Source organism: Somniosus microcephalus, chromosome 6 (genome assembly GCF_052327205.1).
Source record: "Somniosus microcephalus isolate GS21.2 chromosome 6, FLI_Smic_1.0, whole genome shotgun sequence".
Lineage (NCBI taxonomy): Eukaryota > Metazoa > Chordata > Chondrichthyes > Squaliformes > Somniosidae > Somniosus > Somniosus microcephalus.
In genome coordinates, this window is record NC_140992.1 from 245,555,315 (window position 1) to 245,568,476 (window position 13,162).

At 42.8% G+C, this 13,162-nt stretch overlaps 1 protein-coding gene across 3 annotated transcripts in view; it reads right to left on the reverse strand.

Moving 5' to 3' along the window:
• Window positions 1-435: 435 nt before the first annotated feature.
• Window positions 436-13,162, reverse strand: part of chst6 (carbohydrate sulfotransferase 6) — a 99,161-nt gene continuing 86,434 nt past the window's right edge. For all 3 annotated transcript variants that reach the window (XM_085991709.1, XM_085991710.1, XM_085991708.1), the window contains exon 2: window positions 436-3,001. In XM_085991709.1, the coding sequence (XP_085847835.1) occupies window positions 1,790-2,974 (1,185 nt within the window). In that variant the 5' untranslated portion in view covers window positions 2,975-3,001 and the 3' untranslated portion in view covers window positions 436-1,789. The remainder of the gene's footprint in view (window positions 3,002-13,162) is intronic.

Here is a 13,162-nt window from a genome sequence, read left to right on the forward strand (position 1 = left end):
TGGTCTCCTGTGCATCCCCCGCTCCACCAAAAGTGGAAAAACCTTCAACCATCTTGGTCATATTCTCTGAAGCTCCATTTATAAAATGTCTCACCTGGCTACTTCTCTCCATCTTTAAGAGTGTTCTCAAAATCTCTTTCCAACCATGCTTTTGTCATCTCTCTTAACTCCTTCCCGACTGCATGGTACCTGTTTCTCCTCTGTAAAGCTCTTTGGGATATTTTCATTGTTAAAAGAGTTATATAAATACAAGTTGTTGCTGTTATTGTTATAAGCTAGCTTTATCTTCCCAGTGCTATTTCAGGTGCTTAACTGGTTCATAATTGCATTTCACAACAGATTTAGAGGACTAGTGTTGCTCACTATGTGGGAGAGAATGTCCACTGTCTTGCCCACAGACTGAAAACCGCAATATCATGTACAAACACACAGGAGTAAATTTTCCCAGAAACTTTTAATAACCCAAAATTTATATATGAATAGCAGACCAAAAATAATTGGTCGACTCTGAATTCCAATTGGCATACAATGTAGAACCAACTAGTACCAAATGACCACAATACAGACATAAATCAAGAATCCAACAATTTTCCCATTGTCTGTGTGGGTGTGGGTGCTTCTGTGTGTGAATATGTGTGTGTGAACTTCTGTGGAAGACCCAGCAGACAGTTACAAGGTCCAATTTAATGAGAATGGCATAATATATTCAACTGACTCATGAATCTGCTCCAATTAGTTCTGAACTAGTTTGTCAAGTGTAGCAGATGCAGAGCAGGATACCAAGCTTTCTGTTGCTATCTAATTCGGACGGCCAACAAGGATGACTGGTGTGGAAAATAGAAATAAAAAATATAAAGGCACTGGTGCAGTCAGAGATTTTCTTCTTGAGGTGGATTAAGGCACTTTGTTGAGCAAAGTAGAGAGAGATTTACTCTGTATGTGGCCATGCTGTGTTGACGTGGGAGTGTATTCTACTGGCACTGGGTGCCCAAGGTGGAAATACATCATATTGTCCAGAACCTGGTGCTTCACTGTGATTAGCACAAAAAGAATCATCAAATTATAAATTAAAAGTATTTTTTTCTGAACTGTTTCCCTGTACTGTATTGCTTTTGATTATTCGGCAAATGCTTCATTTTGAGAGTGAAACTCCTTATAATTGTAAACTTTAAAATCAAGCATGTAATTAACTGAATGAGCTTTGCCAGCTGGATGTGCATAATGGGAAACTGCTGATGCATTTCTCGCAGTTTACTGCCCATTCATTTTATGCACAGAATATCCTGGCGCATGCACCAATGATTTCCAAATATGAGCTCCTGCCAGAAATACAATTACGTAAAATCAGTCCTACGCACTCCACATAAAAGCATTGGGACCTTTTGTTTGCTTCACAATAAGGTCAAAATCAGACAATATTGAAAGAGACGAATTATCTTCACTAGAGAAATAATCATATTAAAACAGAATTTATCATAGTCCTCCCAAAAATAAAATATTCCCACTCCAGAATTAGCTGCTAAATATAGCATGAATTGCATCTGTCAACGTGCATATCTTACAATTGCAGTGATAATCACTGTAACTTATCAAAAAAGATAAAATATCATGGAAACATGTGGCCTACTTTTGAAGCCAGTGACAACTTTGCAATATGATTGTTCAATAATGTTCATGTAAGGATGTGATAATCCTTCTGGTCTTCATACATGCTTCAGAAGGCTTTTTAAAAAATCAGAAACAGCAGATGAACACAAAATTCTTGGTTGCCCAAAATTACGTTCATGATTTAAACTGAATTTTCATCAGAATTCAACCAGGTAAACTTGTATTTTCTCCGCGGTAAGACAAGATCCAGGGATAATAGGTTCTGTTCATTTTCAGTCCCAACTAGTCGATATCCAAGCACATTCATGGCTCCCCGACAGATATCCTGTATTTTTAAAACCTTGTTAAATGGTACCTCAGTCCTCCATGCCTGCGATATGCTTCTAGCATTTCTAGATGTTATTTTGAATGCTGATCCACTTCCTTCTCCATGTGTGATGTTATATATCCAAGACTTAAGTTTTGGAGTCAAACTTAAATCAGCAAATTTATACATTGCCGATATCTCATTAATTGGATCTCTTACTACATCTTCATACCGCACCATCATATAGCGTTGTTTCAGAAAGTCTGGAGCTTTCTTGGTTGCTGTCTCATGAATCTGTATGTGACTTCTGCAAACTTCTTTCATGACTTCGTAGTTTGATGCTTCAGCATTATCTTTTTCTATGGGTTTACCATCCAAAACAATACCGTTGTCCCGCATGAGTGCATAAATTGACTTATCACGAGACTTAATGACAGCCCTAGGGTCTCTAACAAGGTGGATGATTTTGAGGTTCAGTGAGGGGTCAGTGAGGAGAGGAAACAGTGGCATTAACTCAAAGAATCTCACTTCTTTGAGCACAATGTGACTGTAGGTTTTGCATGCTTCTTCCATTTTAAAAAATTTGGACATGTTGCAATGTTTCTTACATGTTATGTCATTGCTGAGGTCTGTTCTTTCATAATAGTCACATGTAGGTGGTGAGCAGAGAGCTCTACTGACCTCCCATTGGAACAAGTCAGATACCTGTCTGTTTTCATCCATGTAGGCATCAAATACTGACATGTCACACAAGAATGTAGATCGTATAAGGTCCCTAACAGCCATTTGCAAGACCTTTGCACTGTTTTGATACATACGTACCCATACGTGCCAGGCAGGTTCCATTAAGTAAAAGACATCAGGGTGTTGACTAAATACTTGTCCCACAAAGGAAGAACCTGATCTCCAGGATGAAAGAATAAGGATGTGAACTTTGTTATTCTGTTCATCAGATAGGGATAAATCAACCTTGTGTCTGGAGTAGATAAAGATTAAAGCAAATGCCTGAAAAGCCACAAATGCAGCAATGCTTGTAGTTACAAAAGTTAGCCTCACCATAGCGATGGCTGCTAATGTGGTATTGATCTGTAAAATAAAACAGACAGACATTACCGATTGCTTCAAAACTATGCAGTCACCATCCTAACCAATGATTTGCAGTTGACAAGACAGAAAAACAAAGGGTTTTGCAAGATAGAAAAGCAAAGAGTTCCATTCAAAGTCCCGTTCTCTTGGCTTAGGTACCTTAAGGTATCAATAATCCTTTTATTTAATGCTGAGGACCTTCTGAGGGGAGACCCATCCAGCAGTTATGCATATAGGGAAATCACAAGCTCAAGATTTGCATCCATTAATTGTATGGGCGAACACCTGCAATTTCCCAATATTGGCAGCTGACAGTTAGGCTGCCCACCAGTAATGGCATTTGTAAAATGACCCTTATTGATGCACATACTTCCTGCACATCAAACTTCAGACACGCATCACATATCAGGCGTCACGTGTTGAATCTATGGCCCCGATCTTTACTGGGGCAGGATTTCCAAGCCGGGGGTGGGGGCAGGGTGGGGGGTTGGGGGAGTTCTGGTCGGTAGCTGTGGAGTTTTAACTTCACAGCTTGTGTGTGCTTTTTTTTCCCCAACAGGATTCCCACCTGGAAGCCAGCCAAATTGACAGGCTTGGCTGCCCGTTGGACTGGGGATACTGCAGCAGAGGCTGCAGCCAGGAGCAGATAGGTTTTCTGCTGCTGGGGTAGTGTGATATCCGAGTGGGAAGGTCAGAAACTGAGATAAGCCAGACTTCAGGAACCAAAACTCAACTGTTTAATTATACATATGTAGCAGAGAATATAGCTCTTACAGCTGCAGCAAACACAATCTATTTCTTACTGTGCGATCACAAAGATGGAGGATCAACTTCTGAGTCATACCCAGAATGCAATGCCACTACCTTGATAAGTGGTGTGCCAGGACATTACCTTAATACTGGTAAATATGATCCCTTAATATTTGTCTCCATCTGGTGGATAATTTAGCATTACATCCCAGATTACTATAGGTAGAGATCACGAGGAGGGGGTGGGTACAGATTCATTTGGCAGGGGGGTGATGGCAGGGGTCGGAGACAGATCAGGGGCCAAGATTGGGGGTCAGAAGGGGGCCATTGATTCTGCGGAGGGGGTCGGTGATCATGGGGAGGGGATCAGTAATATCGTGGGGCGGAGGGGTCTGATCGCGGGGGGGGGGTGGGGTTCGATCGCGGGGTGGGAAGCAGGTTAGCTAGGGGCTGAGGGGAAGCACTCCTGCTCCTCCTGGTCCACAAGCAGTGCTGGAAAGACACTTACCTCTGCCGCACAGCAGTCCTCGCCTCCCTTTAGCTGCTGAGTATCCGGAGGCTTGGGAAACCTGGCTGGCCAGGGTTACATTTAATACTGAGCTAAAATGTGAGGCATGCAGCCTCATTAACATATGTATAAGAGCAACCCACCTCCTGGGAGCAGGTTGGTTGCACCCCCGTCCCGCCTCCATTAAAAACGGAAGTGGTCGGGTTCGAGGCGGATTGCGTTCGAGTTTGAGATTTTTTTAATGTTTACATCTCACCTGACCCAAGCCCACCCATTATTGGGGGTTAAAATTCCTCTCTATGTTTCCATTTCGCACTGGGGGGGGGGGGGGGTGGGGGGAAGGAATAAAGAAGCAAAAGCAGACAAAGGTTTGTATGCAACATACAAACTCTCCTGCAGTGCAAAATGTCAGGGTCACAATGTCTGCAGCTTCTCAACTGGTCATTATAGTAACTCACCCAGCTAAACAATTAGGCCCGAAAAACCACCAGCCGTGTCAGTGGTCTCCTGCTGTAACTTCAGAGGGAGTCAAGTAGAATGGCCAGAAACTAGGCTGACCCAATTATGCCAGGTTCTGCTCTAGAATTAGGGATGACCTGTAGCAGCAAAGCCTCTGCCCGCCTCCCTTTACAAGGCCATCGACCGAGGGCGGGAGGAGACTCTAAGCAGCGCAGTTCCCATGTCCTGAGACTTCTTGGGGACCCAGTGCAAGTAAGTCTGCTGAGACACAATGGCAACTGTGGGCAAGTCAGGGGGGGTATAGGCCAGGATTGTGGTTTGGATCTTCCATGTTTTCAAGCAGTCCCCTTTTTAAGAGGGCCATGGAGGCAGCTTCAGTTTTCTTTGGTGGCGGGGGGGGGAGGTGGAAACCCCATACCTCCTCCCCATCCCAGGAGTCTTTTCTTGGAATTTTTATCTACTTGGGGAGGGTGGAGAGCGCCACAGATGTGCCTAGCACGCCACTTTCTTATAAGTCACATGACCTCCCGACCCCACAAACCTTGCTAGGGTGGACACATCTTGACCCTTACTATGTAATACGTCATCCTGCAGATTTCCAGGGCCTTAAGAGATTTTAGTCTTTAAAAGCCATCTTTACTTTAGCAGCAGAATAATACATTGGCCAAAGTTTTCTGAAATTCCCCGGTGCCATCTTGCATGCAGTGGTCGGTTTACTCGAAAACCGTGGGTGTATTGCTAGTGATTTTCTATCCTTCGACATTAATGGATGGAAAAGCGCCGGCAATGCACCCACTGTTGTCCAATTAGCCATCCACTTTGTGCAAGGTTTGGCACATGGTTTGAGGGACATTTTGCCCATTGTGTTCACCCGGTGTAATATTTCTGTCCTTGTAAAACAGTGCTTCCGCTCACTTACCATTATATAAAGATTTGTATATATAGTGTGTCCCTCAGTAACTGAAAATACCTTACTTGACTCAACAGCCAGATGTTTAACCTCTGAGTGATCTTACCAATCACACTTTAGAAAGAGAAATAAAGCCTGGGTTCTGACCCACAGAAATGGTCCCCAGCAAGGTAAGCGAGGAAGGAAGAGATCGACAATGATTGCAATCGGGAGGGGCAGGGGGCACCGGGACAGTGCAGGCCCAAGGTATCCTTGTGAGGCCAGGAGGAGCACGCTTGCTCCACATCCCAGGATTACTTCTAAAACTGAGACTCTACCTGGTACTTCCAGATCCTCCTCCCATTTCCAAGTGCTCCCAGATCACAGGGCCATCCTCAATGCTGATAGATCAATGTCCCTGATATTACTATAAAAACAGAAAATGCTGGAAATACTCAGCAGGTCAGGCAGCATCTGCAGAGAGAGAAACAGAGTTAACGGTTCAGGTCGATGGCCCTTCGTCAGAACTGGAAAAAGTTAGAAATGTAACAGATTTTTAAGCAAGTGTAGGAGCAGGGAAAGGGAGGAGGGGAGGAAAGAACAAAAGGGAAGGTCTGTGATGGGATGGAAGGCAGGAGAGTTTAAAAGAAAAAGGGATGATGGCAAGGCAAAAGGAGATGGCAATGGGACAAGTTAAGAAACAAAAGATGACTCTAGATGAGGTGTAAATGACAATGGCAGAATCATCAACAGCTGCCATGTGAGAGAAAAATGAAGAAAAAAAATAGTAAAAGAAAAATAGGGGCCGAAGTTATAGTCTGAAATTGTTGAACTCAGTGTTGAGTCCAGAAGGCTGTAAAGTGCCTAATCGAAAGAGGAGGTGCTGTTCCTCGAGCTTACATTGAGCTTCGTTGGAACAGTGCAAGAGGCCGAGGACGGAGAGGTCAGAGTGGGAGTGGAGCGGAGAATTAAAGTGACAGGCGACCGGAAGCTCGGGGTCGCGCTTACGGACTGGACAGAGGTGCTCCGCAAAGCAGTCACCCAATCTGCATTTGGTCTCCCAATGTAGAGGAGACCTTCCCTTTTGTTCTTTCCTCCCCTCCTCCCTTTCCCTGCCCTTACACTTGCTTAAAAATCTGTTACATCTCTAACTTTTCCCAGTTCTGATGAGGTGTCATCGACCTGAAACATTAACTCTGTTTCTCTCTCTACAGATGCTGCCTGACTTGCTGAGTATTTCCAGCATTTTCTGTTCTTATTTCAGATTTCCAGCATCCGCGGTATTTTGATTTGTGTCCCTGATATTACTACTTGGCATAACAATCCTATTTTTCAATAGCCTCTGACCATGAGCAATGTTGCGAGACATCAGCTTGAAATATTCCTTTACCACTGTATTTCATTTTTATCCTTTACCTTTATACTGTAATAGCCAAGGAAAAGCAGCAAAATGGCATTTCAAGATGTACCAAGTTGGAGGTAGCGCCCTGCTATTTTGAAGTACTACAGGTGGGTGTGGGGGAGGGGACTGTGAACATTTAGGAGCATTGGAGATGGTCCTGGGCACTGGTAGCACAGGGGAATAGCCCTGGGATTTGGCAGCACGAGGATGACGTGCTGTGACTTGGAAGCGCTACGCAGGGGGAAATAGGAGATTGGCAGAACGGAGGGTGGAGTGTGGGGCTTGGCTTTCTGGGAACTGTCAGCAGAGATGGGGAGCATAGGTCTGGCACCACTGGGGAGGTGTTGCTCGGTTCTGGCAGCCCTCGGGCAGAAAGAAAATGGGAAAAAAAAGATAAGGGCAGAGGTTATGGTCTGAAATTGTTGCTCCTATCATTTTTTTTCTCTCTCACATGGCAGCTGTCGATCATTCTGCCATCGCCATTTACACTTCATCTAGAGCCATCTTTTGTTTCTTAACTTGTCCCATTACCATCTCCTTTTGCCTTGCACCACCATCCCTTTTGTCTCTTAATCTCTCCCACCTTCCATCCTATCACAGACCTTCCCTTTTGTTCTTTCCTGCCCTCCCCACATTCCCTGCCCCTACACTTGCTTAAAAACCTGTTCCATCTCCAGCTTTTTCCAGTTCTGACGAAAGGTCATCGACCTGAAACATTAATTCTTTTTCTCTCTCCACATATGCTGCCTGACCTGCTGAGTATTTCCAGCATTTTCTGTTTTTATTTCAGTTTTTTAGCATCTGCAGTATTTTGCTTTGGTATTTGGTTTATGTTGTTATCAGCTTAATATAAAAAAGTACCACAGAGCAAACAATTAGTGCCTCACTCAGCCACTGAAGCTAGATAAGGAAATCTTTACAAATTGTAAATGTAAACAATAGGATATTCTCTCTCTTTCTTATTTTGGTACACATTCACAAGCAAAAAATGAAGTTAATGGCTATTATTTAAAAGTTCATTTGAAAACGTACTCAAATTCATCAGCTAGATTCGTACTCAAATAATTTTCAAAACCACACAAACTGAAACACTGTTATTCTGAAAGATACCATTTAATTTTACCATTGAGAAAAATAATGAATATTGTTTAGAATTTGAAGATAAACAAAAGATTGCCAGAGGTGCATAACCAGCATTGTCGGCCAGATTTGCGCCTCTTTCTTTTTCATACACACACAAACATGTGCACACACGCAGCCTCAATACAACTTTAACTGAATAAAGCTCTGAAATTTTACTCCAGCTTTTCCTCAAATAATTTTGAAAAACGACTGAGCAAAAATGTCAGTAGTTCAGGTGATTAAATGGTACTGGTGCCTCCTGGGAAATTGGGCAACCTGTTGTACAACTTGTATTCAGTCACAGCTCTGGGCAAAAGTATTCCAGACCGAGTCCAGGATTTTGGGAGAGGCTGAGCTTTTAAGTAAATACTTTAATGAAGGCAATAAAAGTCACAAACGATAATTCAATGCATAAATGCAACATGTTATCGAGCAATATATATTTTTATTTTATTTTAATTAGATTAGAAATTTCAGTTACTGAGAAAGAAAATAGCAGCTGAATTTATTTTCTGAAAGCGTTCTGTGTATTTGTGGGGAAAGGATAATACATATCACGTGGTGATGTTACAGGGAGCTGTGGCAGGCAAGGCTTAAAATCAATATTTGAACCCCTGTTAGAAGGCCACTACACGGAAATATAACAGGCATTGTATCACTGAAATCTTCATAGGAAATGTTTACATATCGGCTTTCAGTGGAGCATGTGACTTAAGTAAACATATCAATATACTTTGTTTTTTTATTTGTTCTTGGAATGTGTGACACTGGAAAGGACACATTTATTGTACATCCCTAGTTGCTCTGAGGTGGTGGTGGTGCTGTGCCTTCTCCTTGAACCGCTGCAGTCCTTGTGGTGATAGGGAATTCCAGTATATTGACCCAGCAACAATGAGTTAAACTTAGAAGTTTGTAATCATCAATTGTATGCAATGATAACCTGAATTATATATGACATGTAACCCTTTTTGCTTATAATTAAAAGTCTGTGAGTAAGCTGTAACCAGACAGCCTGGGGTGAGAAAGAAGACTGCCATGGTCGAATAGTCAGCTAGCCTGGGAACCAAGGTCAAGTGCAGCTGCCACTGTGTTGGAATGTTATGATATCTGGGGCGAATTAAAAACATAGACCTCTCGCAGTGAACAGCAAGGACATTATGGGGACATATTCTGTTTGTGTTGCCATAACAACCCCAGATATGAGTCTTGATGGTCAAAAACAGATGATGTAAGAGTGTCGTAAGACTAGAACCTGCATAAGCCAGGGTGCTGCGGACGTGGCATCTTTATGACTGGATTTGGGTTTGGGGCATAAGCCAGTGATTGGTTCAGGAGGACTCCATAGGTTTTGAATGAGAGTAAGGGTATAAAAAGGGGGTCTTAACAGCCACAAAGTGCAGAAGATTTCAGGCGTAGAAGATTTCAGAAAGAGTAGAAGATTTCAGGAAGTGTCAAGGAGACACCCAGGAGATAAAGAGAGATGAGAGACAAGAGACACAGAATGCAGCTTACTCATAGTTGCGGCTTCTACCCAGAGTTTCAGGGGTAATATAAGTCTCAATTATACTCTGTAACTGCTGTTTGAATACTGTAATGTATTAAGTCTTCCTTGTGCTGAATAAAGTTAAATCACGGTCCCCAATACAGGTTAACCAAATCATTTGGTACCAGGGTGTCTCTGGGATCTTATAACAGAGAAATCTGTCCAAGTCAGGACAGTGTAGGACTTGGGAGGGAAACTTGCAGGTGATGCTGTTCTCACAACATTGCTAGTCTTGTCCTTGGTGGTAGAGGTCACAAGGGAGGGAGGTGCTTTCGAAATAACCTTGATGAGTTGCTGCTTTGCACCCTGTAGATCATGCATACTACAATCATAGTGTGTCAGCCTAGGAGGAAGGGGATATCGAGTCCAGTGGCAAGGGCACCTCTCTAGTGAACACCTCTATCTTGGATGGTATCAAGCTTCTTGAATGTTGTTGCAGATGTAACCTTGAAGTCCTATTTGACCCTGAGCTAAGCTTCTGACCCCATAATCTCTCCACCATAAAGACTGCTTACTTCCACCCCTGTAACATCACCCACCTCTGCCCAGCCTCAGCCCATCTGCTGCTGAAACCCTCACCCATGCCTTTGTTACCTCCAGATTGAACTATTCCAGTGTTGTCTAGGCCACCCTCCAATCCTTTACACTTTGTAAACTTAAGCTCACCCAAAGCTCTGCTGCCTGTAACCTATTCCGTTCACCCATCAGCCCTGGCCTTTATTGGCGCTTGTTACCCCAATGGCTCAAATTTAAAGTTCTCCGCCTCGTGTTTAAATCCCTCCATAGCCTCATCCCACCTTACCTCCAACCCTCCAACCACTTTGCAGTTCTCCAACTGTGGCCTCTTCTGCATCCTGCATTCTCTTTGCCTCACCATTGGCAACTTAAGCCCTATGCTCTAGGCCCTATGCTCTAGGCCCTATGCTCTGGAATTCTATCCTTAACCCCCTCTGCCTCTCCACTTCCCCCTACTCCTTTAAGACCTTCCTTAAAACTTAAACTCTTTGACCAAGCTTTTTGTCGCCTTTCCTAATATCCCATCTTTAACTTGGCATCGATTTTTGTCTGATTATGCTTTTGTTGAGTGCCGTAGCACATTTTTCTACATTAAAGGAGCAATCTAAACAACAACAACAACTTGTATTTATATAGCGCCTTTAACGTAGTAAAACGTCCCAAGGCGCCTCACAGGAATATTTTAAGACAAAAAATTTGACATGGATCCACATAAGGATAAATTAGGGCAGGTGACCAAAAGTTTGGTCAAAGGTAGGTTTTAATGAGCGTCTTAAAGGAGGAAAGAGAGGTAGAGAGGCGGAGAGGTTTAGGCAGGGAATTCCAGAACTTAGGGCCTAGGCAACAGAAGGCATGGCACCAAAGGTTAAGCGATTATAATCAGGGATTCTCAAGAGGGCAGAATTAGAGGAGCGCAGATATCTCGGGGGGGTTGTGGGGCTGAAGGAGATTACAGAGATAGGGAGGGGCGAGGCCATGGAGGGATTTGAAAACAAGGATGAGAACTTTGAAATCGAGGCGCTGCTTAACCGTGAGCCATTGTAGATCAGCGAGCACAGGGGTGATGGGTGAACGGGATTTGGTGTGAGTTAGGACACGGGCAGCCGAGCTTTGGATGACCTCAAGTTTACGTTAGGTGGAATGTGGGAGGCCAGCCAGGTGTGCGTTTGAATAGTCAAGTCTAGAGTTAACAAAGGCATGGATGAGGGCCTGAGGCCAGGGCGGAGACAGAATAAATGCAAACTGTTGTTCAAAAAAAGCATTGCGATATTATTAGCATGAGTACCATTATCATACACTATAGCCAAATGTTTAGCATTTCGTGCCAGAAGTACTGATTATCTAGGAACATCTGGAGAAGTAAAATGACACCAAGAGAACACTGCAGAATGTATCCATTGGATGTAATAACTCCTATCAGAATCTTTGTTCATTAGATGTGCTTTACAGTTGTATTTTCACCTCTTAGATGTTATTTGTGTGACATACTAAGTAGAATTAAGGAGTTTCTTCCATCAGGGTCATTTTTTTACAAGTTAAATAGTTAACTGCCACTGACAGGCAGTTGCTGTTAACTACAGTTTTTAAAGTTCTAAGTTAATTTCAAAATGTTAAACTAAATTTCACTTTTTGCAGCTAGTACTCACCCAGTCTCACTTAGTACTTACCAGAGACTTCCACTCTCTCCAAATTCCAAACACTGTGTTTAGAAGCACTCTGTTTAAGATCACTTTGCGCAGACCAATAAAAAATCTTTATTAACTTTAATCGTTTTGACCAAGGGTTAACACCCAAAATGTTATCTCCTCTGCAAAGATGCTATCTGACCTGCTGAGTGTTTCTAGCATTTTCTGTTTTTGTTTTGATCATTAACTTTCATAATCTTTATTTTGCCTTTCTGAGCTTTTTTGAATATTTAACTTAAAATATTGACCTGTAATTTGCGGTCAGCGGCGATGCGACAGCGATCACCACTGACCTTGAAGAAAGCTGCCCAGAGATCTCACAATCCCTGTGGTGAAAACTTTAGCTTCCTCAACGTGTAATTGATTGTAGTGTTGTCACTCTGCAAGGATTGGTAGCATCGTGGTTATGTTACTGGACTAGTAATCCAGAGGCCTGGACTAATAATCTGTTGAGACGTGAGTTCAAATCCCACAATAGCAGCTGGGGGATTTAAATTCAGTTAATTAAATAAATCTGGAACAAAAAGCTAGTATCAATAATGGTGACCATGAAACTATCAGATTGTTGTAAAAACCCATTATATCTGCTGTCCTTGCCTATGTATGACTCCAGACTCCCAGCAATGTTGTTGACTCTTAACCACCCTCTGAAAAGTCACTCAGTTGAACACAACCTTCACCACGTAGGACTGCAGCAGTTCAAAAAGGTGGCTCACCACCACCATCCCAAGGGCAATTAGGGATGGGTGATAAATGCTAGTCTTGCCAGTGACACCCACATCCCAGGAATGAATAAAAAAATTGCGGATTCCTAGTGTATCAGTGACATCATTAAGCAGTCATTGAAGAATTCTCACACAGTTGAAATATTGTGAACGAACTTTAAAAAATATATTTTTTTAAATCTAGGGGGGGAATGGGGTTGATTTACACCTCTTGTTAGCGCTCCAATTTCCCCCCCTCTTGTATTTTTTTTATCATAATGGAGAAATGTGACACTCCACAAATATAAAATTAGTTTTTCAGGGCCAGAACAATTGTTTAGCAGTCAATACGCTGTTAAAACCCCAGTTACACCCATTCCAACAAGGCTTAACATTTAATAGGGTGTTTTAACAGCGATATTAGCACGGAAAAGCTTAAGTTTTCATCAGTTCCACTGATTTCACTGATTGACAGTTATGTGGGGCGGGGGTCCACAGTGCAGCCTGTGTCGGAGCAGTGAACGACTGACCGATTTCCGCATTTAGATGTGCATGCACTAAATTGTGAAGGTACGGTCAGTTT